Source organism: Scophthalmus maximus, chromosome 14 (assembly GCF_022379125.1).
Source record: "Scophthalmus maximus strain ysfricsl-2021 chromosome 14, ASM2237912v1, whole genome shotgun sequence".
Classification (NCBI taxonomy): domain Eukaryota; kingdom Metazoa; phylum Chordata; class Actinopteri; order Pleuronectiformes; family Scophthalmidae; genus Scophthalmus; species Scophthalmus maximus.
The window spans coordinates 17,569,492-17,581,448 of record NC_061528.1 but is presented as its reverse complement, the minus strand read 5'-3'; the positions used below and the strand labels follow the sequence as shown (position 1 = coordinate 17,581,448).

At 40.4% G+C, this 11,957-nt stretch overlaps 1 protein-coding gene across 2 annotated transcripts; it reads right to left on the bottom strand.

Moving 5' to 3' along the window:
* Positions 1-1,531: 1,531 nt before the first annotated feature.
* LOC118283141 (lactase-phlorizin hydrolase) lies at positions 1,532-11,456 on the bottom strand. 2 transcript variants are annotated; one of them, XM_047337456.1, is made up of 17 exons: positions 10,774-11,456; positions 10,385-10,455; positions 9,953-10,033; positions 9,775-9,868; positions 8,936-9,020; positions 8,169-8,841; positions 7,446-8,094; positions 5,677-7,230; positions 5,297-5,565; positions 4,895-5,185; positions 4,606-4,804; positions 4,051-4,253; positions 3,799-3,905; positions 3,494-3,625; positions 3,126-3,349; positions 2,772-3,008; positions 1,532-2,010 (listed from the first exon to the last, which is right to left on the bottom strand). In XM_047337456.1, the coding sequence occupies exons 1-17, from the start codon at positions 11,393-11,395 to the stop codon at positions 1,799-1,801; spliced, it is 5,703 nt and encodes a 1,900-aa protein (XP_047193412.1). In that variant the 5' UTR covers positions 11,396-11,456; the 3' UTR covers positions 1,532-1,798. The 2 variants fall into 2 exon arrangements, with proteins under 2 accessions (XP_047193412.1, XP_035460752.2); XM_035604859.2 differs by having other exon boundaries at positions 9,953-10,030.
* Positions 11,457-11,957: the final 501 nt, after the last annotated feature.

Sequence of the window (11,957 nt, the reverse complement as noted above, 5' to 3'; positions counted from 1 at the left end):
ACTAAAACTGAACTGGCTGAATTTAATTTTAATAGGGTGTGGGGCCCATCATATACTGAAGATGCTCAACACACTATTATCTTAGTGACCTTAGACTTCAAAAGGATTTAATTAACAGCTGAATATGTCATCTGTGCTGTGACTCAGAGAGACTTGTCATATTTACCCTGAGTAACAAACAGCCTGGCTGACGACCTTTCCACATGTTCTTGCAGGTACAGGACTTGTGGTTGTGCTTTAGTTTGTAAATGGTTGCCATAATTTGACCATTTCAGATAGTGAAATAAAGAGAGATCCTTTCCTGTCATTGCAGTTTGGGCATTATCATAGTGTTTTGTTGGGAGTAGCGCATATATATGTATATGTGTATATGTATATATATATGTATATGTATATATGTATGTATGTATATGTATATATGTATGTATGTATATGTATATATATATGTATGTATATGTATGTGTATATATGTATGTATATGTATGTATATGTATATATATATGTATATGTATGTATATATGTATGTATATATATGTATGTATATATATGTATATGTATATGTATGTATATATGTATGTGTATATATATATGTATATATATATGTGTGTATATATATGTATATATATATGTGTGTATATATATGTGTATATGTATATATGTATATATATGTATATATATGTATATATGTATATATATATATATATATATATATATATATGTGTATATATATATATATATATATATATGAGTTGAAGGACTAAAATTGAGTCTGCACTGACCTCTAGTGGATTTTGGTGATTCCTACAGATGAACTAGTGGTATAAATTAATTACAAATTATAGTTTCTCTGGACATTGCTACTAGATCTAAAACACCACATGATTTGGTCTTTAACCACAAATCAACCAATATTACAGCAACAACAATATTCAGCTGAAAGGTGGACCTTTTTTTCTTACACAACCAATGGCAACAAATCAGCCTCTCACATACACATCATTGCCACACATCGAGTATTGCAACAGATGTCTCACCTCGGCGAGTCACATATCAGTATTTTGTGTATAGTGCAATATCGAAGTGCAGATGGTGTTCATCATATACCCAAAGATAAGGAAATTAGGAAATATTTCGGTAATAAATAAGGCCCAGGGAAAAACTCCCCAAAAAAATAATTCTCAAAAACGTTTATGCTTTGTGATATTTGGTGAAGAAAAACAAATTATCCCTGGCTGCAGGCATTGGAGTGGTTGTGTTTCTTCTGGTTGCCAAAGGTTTTTCACAGGGGGCTGGGAAGTTATAGAGCCTTTAAAGAAACATTTGTGCAGTCTATAACTACTTAAGTGGCAAATTTGTTATCCACCAGCCACTGGTAGAATACAATTATGAAGTGTGAATCTGTGCCTGATTTAGCAAACATTTACTTCCTAAATTGCTTCATTTAACCAAAAAAAGGGAAATGATGCATTCAGAACAGTTTTTAATACAGGAAGGAGGGCTGCCATAAAAACAAACTCACAGAGAGTCAGTGTTGTACAGAATCATTTTAACAGACATCTTATTATTTGCAACATGGGAAAATTATATATTTATAATCATAAATTCAGTATTGAGAGCTTTATTAAAATGTTATTGGATGAAAAAAGCTAAATAAAGTACACGTGTTAGGGACAGTAAAGTTATTTTTAAAGAATGTCTAAAAATATTTTATCTTCAACTTCATTAACATGCAGCAAATTGACAGCTTAGACATTTACTGATACAGTTTGGCGTGTTATTCAACTCTGCATGATCACAATCAAAACCTCCTTTCCATCTTCAAAGTTTCTACATACCGTTTTGTCTTGGATTGTTTTCGAATCCATAAGAAGCAAAATCCTGAACAAATAGCTCCAAACACTGCAACTATCAGTAGCGCAAATGTAGTGTAAAGTCCGGCCTCAGCATCGCTGGTCGAAAGATTAATTCCCAGGAATTTCACGGTGTCATCGGTGATCGGCGAACTTGTTCCTGCAGAAAAGACACCAAGGTTATCGTATTCATTTTTAAAAGATTGCTGACTTCAAGTGTAAATCAAAACCAGGTTAGTTTTATTTTCTTCTTAACTGAGATAGGCTTCTCACTGGTTTTAATAGATGGCATCGCATAACCCCAGTTTTAGCTTCACTTCATTTTAGAATTGATTTTGATTAAAAATAATTACTTTTTACTAATTACTTTTAAGGCACAGCTTGGTCTTGCTCCAAGCTACATGAATGAAATGCTGATCCCCTACAAGCCGGCTCACAGCCTTAGATCCTCAGGTGGGTCTTTACTAGTTGTTCCACAGTCGAGGCTCAAATCTAAGGGAGACGGAGCTTTCTCATTACCATTCTTATGTGGCTCAGTTAAACATGAGCCACACATTAACTTAGCATCTAGACTGAAAGCATAAAGAAGCGGCTGGACAACAAAAACCCACCTACCAGCGTCTCTTGCTAATTCACATTATATCTCTCACTCAATATTCTGACAGCAAATCGAGCTCACAACTCTGTAAAACAGCAACTTGTTTTTTTGCACGAATGAAAGTGAGTCATTGCTTTAATAGGTGAGCTCTGAAGCTGCAAACGGATGGATTTATTTTGCACCCTTGGACAGCGTGTATATTGTTTGCAATCAACTGTAATCAATTCATTTAAGTGACGATCTCAGAGAGCTCCTACTGTTCTGTTTCAGCTCGTCACATGAATCAACCAAAACAGTTATCTCGGCGACTCTGCATCAGTTACCTTCAGGCCCGGGGATCAAGCACTCATGGGGCCCTGAGGCGGGGTCAGGGAATCCATTGCAGTTGATGATGGTGGAATAGACAGCAACAGAGGACTTGGCCACTCGAGGAAGCGAACGGTCTGACCGATTGACGTAGAAAAGGCCAAATCTCTCTGAAAAGCCAGTGGCCCATTCTAGGTTGTCCATCAGCGACCAAGCTGTGTAACCACGGATGTCCACACCATCTAGCAAGTAAGCTGAAAGTGAAGGTGAAAATGAACGTAGTTTTGACTGCAGAAGCACACGATCTTTCCTGTCAAACTGTTGGTAAATGTCTCCCTTTTGTTTGACCTGATCCTCAAAGTATCTCATACCTTTCAGCAGCTGGTTGATGTATTTTTCGTAGTAGTAGCTCCTGTGAATATCATTTAGGTCTACAGGCCCCCGCTCTGACATGCCATTCTCGGTGACGATGATGGGTGGATTTCCATACTCCTCCTTTATAAAATTTAAAATCCTCCGGAATCCAAATGGTGAGACCTTTAGCCAGGATGAGCCTGAATCCAGCCAGGTACGATCAGCAATTGTCCCTGCACCCCTGCGAAGATCAAATCAGTTCAATGGTATGAATTTTTCTAATTGGCTAAATAAAATTGCCTATTTTATGAGCTGTGCTCATGAAATATTCAAAAAATGAAGGTAAAGAGGTTACTGTTCTGTGGGTAATGTTGTACTTGCTTACCTATCAGCATCATAGTGTTGAAGGTTCCCGTAATCCACAGGGAATGCCAGGACAGTGGTGTAATGGTTGAACCCAAAATAATCATAGGTACCCTTAACTCTCTTAATCTCCTCAGGAGAGAACTCAGGCAGCCTAGCACAAATTAAGTGAAATAGGGCAATTATAATGCAGAAAAATAAACTGTAAAATGCAAAAAAAGTAGGTAATTATAGGTTCTTCCTAATTTTGTATTTTATCTCACAATGCTACAGATGACAATTTTCCATTATTTCTCTTTTAGAATTTAATAATCGTGTTTATAATACCGAGATTTTAGCAGGCCACCAGCTAAACTTCGCTCTCGAATAATTGTCTTCATCGTGTCACTGTAGTCTCCGTTAAATATAGGATGGGCAAACCAGCCAATATAGAACTGCACAAAGAGAGACAAAACAACTATTAGAGACTGCAATTATTGCCATGCACGTTCCTTGTTAAATATGAAAAGACTATGCATACACCCAGCAAATGATAAAGAGTGTAACAAATTCGTAGGAGTTCCCTTTTCAGAAATGTACCTGCACCACACGTTTTGCAGCATCATAGTCCTCCTGCTTGTAGGGATTTCTGGGCTCTGACCAGTCAGAGTTGATGGTGATGGAGATAATTCCTTTCTGTTTGGCCCGGTAATTGTCATTGTAGAGGTGCCAAGCCTCAGCATGAGCTTTAATTAGGTTATGACCCACAATATAGGGCAGAGTGCCTGGTCGCAAACTGATCCCTGGAGACACAGAGTAACAGCCACATTTTCAGATTTGTTTATCTACATACTTTTTGTGGTTTTAGCTGTGCTGTATACTTGTTTTGGGTTCAAAGGGTCTAAAAGGATGAAACTGAGAACAGATGAAGTTTCAAAATGCACAGATTCTAATCTCTTACTTGGCCACATTTTTAAATGTCTTCATGAGCTTACCACTTGTGCCACAAACAGTGAAATAGGAATATAACTTGCCATACCAGTGCACCATACTATTCTGATAAAATGTAATCAATTTTCCCTAACCAAACAAACAAGCGTACATCGGTGTGAGATGTGCGTAAGATTGAGATAATTACATAGCGACATACAGTACCTGGGGCAGCTGCTCCATAGCCATGGCCGATATTGGCTATATTGTACGGCTCATTAATAGTGATCCAAAATTTCACTTTGTGACCAAGACGACTAAAGATAAAGTCAGCATAGTCTCTGAATTTGAAAATTATATTTTCATTCTCCCAGCCCCCAATATCCTGCAGAGCTTGTGGTAGGTCCCAGTGGTAGAGGGTGATCTGACAGCAGGAAAAATAGTTATGATTTACCATGTACCAACTATTACATTGAAAACATTCTTTTAAAATGCTGGCAAGAATTACACATACATGAGGTTGGATGTTTGCAGCAAGCAGTGCATCCACCAGTCTGTGGTAGTAGTTGAGTCCAGCCTCATTTATGTGATTGGTGGTGCCATTAGGAAGCACCCTGGACCAGGATATGGAGAAACGATAATGGGTCACTTTAAGTTGCTTCAATATAGCAACATCCTCTTCTACTTTATTGTAACTGTCGCATGCTATGTCCCCATTGTCATCATTGAACACGCGGAGGGGAGTGTGAGCAAATTTGTCCCAAATGCTGAGACCTTTTCCATCTGCTCTCCATCCTCCTTCAATCTGGAAACAGTAAATGTAAAACAGAGATTTAAGTAGACAAAAATAGAATGAGGAATATGTGTGCACCTCCGTGATCAAGCATTAAGGACAGGGCTTAATCCAAACAGTTACCTGGTATGATGCTGTTGCAGTACTCCAAATGAAATCCTTGCGGAAATGTCCATAAAGCATCTTCTCATCATCTGGTATGGGGAAACCATTGTCCTTTATGACTTGGTAGTAGTAATGAGCTGAGTACTTGGGTGTCCTTGGTCGGTTTGCATTGGTGAAGTCCACATGGTGTAACCCAAATCCAATTTTGTAGCCATTAAGCCACTCAAAAGAATCCATGAGAGATGTTGCTATAAATCCCTTCACCTTCACACCATCAATGTCATAGGCTGTTATCAAAACACACACACGAGCACAAATAAATTGTCTAAAACTTTCGCAGTCATCAGTCGTGACAATAAATAGCATTTATCTTAAGAACTCTATTCATGTCAGTGTACCTTTGAGAGCCTCATCAATATAGGTTTTCAAATAAAATACTCTGGCAAAGTCATCTGCAGTCATCTTTGATTTTGTAGCTACTCCATTCTCAGAGATGTAAATCTCTGGATCACCATACTCCTCTCTGATCCAGTTGAGGAGTCTTCTCAAGCCCCATGCCACAGCTCTCTGCCCATTAATGGCTGTAGTTGGTGAATCACCTTCCTCTGCTTCTGACAAATCCCTGTCGTATTCATAAGATTGAGGTTTAAGTCTCAAGGTAGCGTGGTTTGCAATCCTTGTAGTGTAGTGATTTACACAGAACATGTCAGCAGTTCCCCTGATGAAGCTCTTTTCTTCTTCAGTGAAGGTAGGAAGTCTTGACTCTGAAAGACCTTGGAGTTCACTTTTGTTTCCAACATGCCACTTCATTGCATCAGGATAGTCACCATTCTTGAAAATAGGGTGTGCAAACCAGCCCAGTTGGAACTGCAGAGCGCGGTCTGCAGCCACCACTTCTCTGGGAACCGTAACATCTTTAGGTTCAATCCAATCTGCATTGAGGGCAATGGATACTTGACCACCTTGTGATTTTCGATACTTATCATCATATGTGTGGTAGGCCTTGGCATGAGCTTTTATCAGGTTGTGTGCAACTCTGTATGGTGCAATTCCTGGATTTTTAACATTTGGCGGAATCTGTCCAAGTCCATATCCTGACCATGCAATTGTGTGAGGCTGGTTGAAGGTCATCCAAAATTGCACTCTATTTCCAAACGTGGCAAAGCAGAAGTCACAAAAGTCGTTAAAAATGTCAATCATGTCTACGTTGTCCCATCCACTAATGTTCTGCAAAGCTTGCGGGAGGTCCCAGTGATAGAGTGTCACCATGGGGGTAATGTTATATGCTAAAAGACCATCAATGAGTCTGTTATAGTAGTCAACACCTTTCTGGTTCAGGGAGGTACGCTGACCATCAGGAAAGATCCTGGGCCAGGACAGAGAGAATCTGTACGACTTCACCCTCAGAGCTCGCAGCATGTAGAGGTCTTCATCAAGTCTGTGGTAACTGTCACAGGCCACATCTCCATTAGGATTACCAGGAATATTGCCGGTTATATGGGTGAATGTATCCCAGATGCTGGGCCCCTTCCCATCTGCATTCCAGCCACCTTCAATCTGGTACGCCGACGATGACACTCCCCAACTGAAGCCTTGAGCGAAGGTACCATAGTGGTAGAGTTTTCTCTGAAAATTAGTTTGGTTTGAGAATTTCCTCCAGACATCCTTAGCTTGTGATGGGACAGTGGAAGGTGACATTGAGGACACTCTATTTGACTTCATGTTTTTCAGTTCTGTTGCATGAAAGAAGTGTTTTTTGGAAGCAAAACCATTTTTCTCAATAACTTCAGAGTAAAAGTAGGCAGACTGCTTTGGAGTCCTGGGTCTGTCAGGTAGATCAAAGTTGATGTGGTGGAGACCAAACCGTTCACTGTAGCCTTGTGGACCCTCAAAACCATCCATGAGTGACTGGACAGTAAACCGTTGCACATCTACTCCATCCAAATGTATAGCTGTTGAGAGAATAAAGACACTGAGCCACAAAACCTTATTCTAAACAACCTTCTATGACAACTAGAAACTCAATCATTAACAAACAATATGTAACAATATCAGGTATTCTAGGGTATAGGACACAAACACAATTGTTATTCCATTGATTTGTCCTAAAGGTGTATCTAAAATATTGACAGACAATTTAGATGTTTTAATCTCCCAACAGCATTACCTTTCAGGGCTTCATTGATGTAACTCCTCATGTACTCTATTCTGTCGGTGTCATTGAGAGTGTCCCCACTGTACTCAGTAGGCATCCCATTCCCAGTTATATAGATAGGCACTTTGGTAACATTCAAGTATTCTGTGGAAATGTAGTTTAGAAGCCTTCGGAGACCCCATGGTGTTGAATATATCCAGTCAGAAGCTGTAGAGGACCATGATGGATCCACATGTGTCTGGAAGTCACCAACCCCCTGAGGACCAGGGGTGCAGCCACCATTACTACTGTTGACCAACCGGGAGGTATAGTGGTTTAACCCTAAAAAGTCTGCTGTTCCATGAATCCTCTTTCTCTCTTGAGGAGTGAAAACTGGAAGCCTTGCAGGCTCTGAGTCGGGACACTCTCTTCTTTTCTCTTCAATTTGAGTCTTGAGTGTTGCAGGATAGTCTCCATCTACAAATATGGGATGTGCAAACCAGCCGAGCATAAATTGCAGGTAGTGATCTGCAGCTGCTATGTCTTCAGGACTGGAGGGGTCCATGGGCTCTGCCCAGTCAGAATTCAATGCAATGCCCACCTTCCCTCCTAGTTTCCTCCGGTACTTGTCATTGTAGACATGCCAGGCCTCAGCATGGGACTTGAGTATATTGTGAGTGGCCTGCAAAGACGAAAATACTGTAAGGTATATTTATAGGAATTTTTTTTTAAATATAGAAGTGACTTTACATTCACCTGATACGAGGCAACCACAAGGTCCATTATTCCAGGGGGATGCTCACCACTGCCATACCCAACATGGCTCACCACCCAGGGGCTACTGAATGTGTTCCAGGTCTTGACCCTGTCTCCAAACCTGGAGAAGCAGAAGTCTGCATAATCCTTGAAGGCTTCAACAATGGAAGTGTTAGTCCATCCACCATGATCCTGGAGTGCCTGAGGCAGATCCCAGTGGTAGAGAGTGACAACAGGTTGTATGCCAGATTCAATGAGCGCATTGATCAGCTTGTCATAGTAGAGGATCCCATTCTCTGATTGGCTGCCTCGATGGCCTGAGGGGAAAATACGGGCCCAGGAGATGGAAAATTGGTAGGTGTTGACATGAAGACCTCGCAGGAGGTAGACATCATAATCCACCTTGTGGAAACTGTCACAAGCTAGATCAGCTGTCTGATTTGCAAAGGCCAGGCCTTTGTGACCAAAGCGGTCCCAAATGGTCTCCCCCTTCCCACCTTCTGACCAGCCTCCTTCAACCTTGAAGGACTCACTTGAAGTGGCCCATTGGAAATCTGCAGGGAAGGCATCTTTGAGCAGAAGATCTCGCTCTGACGTAGTCTGGGCCTTAAACATATCCCACACACTCTCATAACTGTTTCTGGTCCCTGTCGTCCCGGAGTAACCTGGAATGCTGTCAGTTTTGGATAAAAGATAGTCATAAAACAACATGAAGAAACTTTGACAGTAGATATAGATATTTGAATTTTAATGAGGCAAACTCTTACCTGGCTTGAGCATCCTGCATCTCCAGCTTACCCAGAATGTCCATCATGTCACATCCCACAATGTTCAGGTTATTGTTGTTCAGGACTGTGCAGTGTTCACAAAAGAGTTGCCGAAGGTTATTTGACAAACCTCTCAGCCTTGGTAATTTAAGTACAGACATAAAATTGTTGTAATGACAATTCTTTACTTTAAATGATATGCATTGACTGTCTGTTGGACAGAGTGTGTAACTGTGTAGTTTGATGCATGAACTTAGAAAATAAAATTCTAAGGCTATTCTCCGTCATGTACATGATTTTCCTTGGAAAACCTTTTCTGGCCCATAGTAAGAACAATTTACAAAAATCACTGCCATATGATAACACTGCCAAGGAAGTAAAGTTTTATGATTATTGTACTGTAAAGGTTTATGATATTGGAGTTCACAACAGCCTTGATTATTCTAAGTTATCTTCTTATTGGTTATCAAAAACACCTTGGATAAAATAGTGTTGATTATTTTTTAAATGTCACTCATAATCCTTTTCTTTTTTTTGCCGATTTAGTCACAATTGTGTTTAAAGTGTACAACAGATTTTAACCTTAAGCAGAATGCACCTACACTAGCTAATTTATTTTGATTGCATGTATACAGATGCATATGTTATTGACTGGTATTAGAACCACAGGCACAGTTATAAACTCCAAAGGAATTGTCACAGACCTAATTAATTTGTGTATTTCCTGTTTTAGAGGCATTGTAGACATTGAGAAAGAGGCAATATATGTATATATTCATACTAAATTGAAAATTAGATAAAATGTGATATGAATATTAGGTGTGTTCTAATTACATTACCTTGCAGAAAACTACCAAGGAGCTGGAACTGATTGTAAGAACAATCATGAGCAGTCATCTTGTAGATCAGTAAAGGCAAGTTCCCACTGGACAGCTACAACATAGCATAACATGCACGTGTTTGTAGTGTAATATGAAATGCAAAGGTAGAAGACACACCTTTCACTGATTACTTTACCTGTAAGCTCCTCAGCTCCTCTGCAAACTTTGATGTGGAGACACAGTTATATTCAATGTGGATTGACAAGAAATCCATCTGCTCCAAACAGGAGATACAGAACAGTATGTTATTATACTCCTGTCCCTTCATGAAAAAAAGATTTTGTTAATGTGTAAGACACTGTCTCTGTAACTGGTAAATGTACAGCTGTATCTATAAAATTATTGCAAAATCAATTATTTCCATGCACTTGTACTCCATGTGCACCATAAGGTCTATGGTAAGTTGTTTGAAGATGGAAGCTTTACATGAAGACACACATGTTATAGTATCACTTTGACCAAAAAAAGGTTTATTTTTCTGGATTTAAAATTGGACCTTATTTGTTTTATATAATGGAGGATGAAGGGTTATAAAGGTTCACATACGAGAACGGAAGGAGCAACTTACTGTTGTGGAAGCTTTAATCTGAGGAATAATAACCACATCTCTTGCCCTCAAACCAATTGACAGACGTCTCCCTGTGAACATACAAGCATAACGGCTCTCTTAACAGCAGTGTATTGGACCTTAGAGGGTTTTTTTTACTTGTGCTCACCTGGACTGATTACTGAAACAGGCATGAAAAACACAGGGAATCTGAGGACACATGTAATCTAATGGTGTGTAGGGTGTCAGTATCAGTTAGCCATAAAGCAGTCATCTTTACAAGTGATTCTGAGTGGCAACGCAAACATAGCTCATGTTCTATTCAACTAATAAAAATAGTCACAAACCCCGAAAACTTCGTATCAATCATATCTGTAATCATCTCTCAATTCACTGTTGGTTTTACCCACCGTTTTCAGGAAACTGTTGATGGTAGAGCTGGTAAATGTTCCTGTGGAGATGGAGGATATTTTGCAGAGGCTGTGGCGCAACCGCGTGCTCCCAATCATGCCAAACAGTGCCCAAGTCACTCAGTGACAGCCATGAGTGTGCCAGTGCTCCAAACTCCTGAAAGGCAAACTCTGCATACTGCTGAAACATGTCCACCAGCTCCTGGCTCTCCCAGCCTCCATACCGTGATCCCAGAGCCTGCGGCAGAGTGGAGCCATGAAGAACAACCAGTGGCTGAAGGCCCACCTCCAGCAGTTGTCTCAGCAGACTGCGGTAACAGGTCACCACAGCCTGTTGGGGCTGGCTGGGGCGTCCTGTAGGTAGAAGTTGTGCCCATGACAGCTGCACTTCGAAGTGGGTCACCCCTCTGCTCTGCAGATACTCAAAGTATTGTCTAGAGCCAGGAGGTATGGGATGACTGCAGTCAAAGGCATCATTCACCCCGCTGCCTGAGCCTCTCACTAGCTGTTTAGGCAGAGGGCCAGCAAGAAGCATGAAGCTCTCCTGTCCGTTCACCTCACTGCTCCAGCACTCACGCAGACACAACACATACAGACACACAAGCCACAACAGGTTCTTCATTGTGGTTTGAAAAGGGTGGACTGATATTATCTTCAGATAGCCAGGCTCTTTAAAGCAATGGTGTTTTCTTCTATTGCATCTTTGGACAATTAAGATCGATATCACATCCAAGTGGCGCAACTGACCGTGGTTTATTGCAGCTTCGTGATAGTCAGGAAGACTCTGGACTCGCACATGTACACATGTCTGAAGACAATGAAATATACATGCGGTTGCGATATGCTTATTCTATTTCATGCTGTGCAATTTATAAGTGATGTGCAGGCGTGAAAGAGCTAATTTCAGCAGTTGTCTGACTGATTCACTGATTAAGTTCAGGTTAGTGAAAGTTTTTTTCATCAGGAACCTGCATTTTTCCCCCCAACTACTGTATATCTATCTTGTTTGTTTTAGATCAACTCTAGTATGTTGTGCGTCAGCTATCACGGTACCCATCACAATCTACCTCCACATTTTCTATTGGGTTGCAGAAGTAGGGCTCATCAAATCTCTTATTGCTCTTGTTGACAGGTTAAAGACTGATTCATCAAAGAAGTATATGGAAATCCTGCAATGGTGTCTC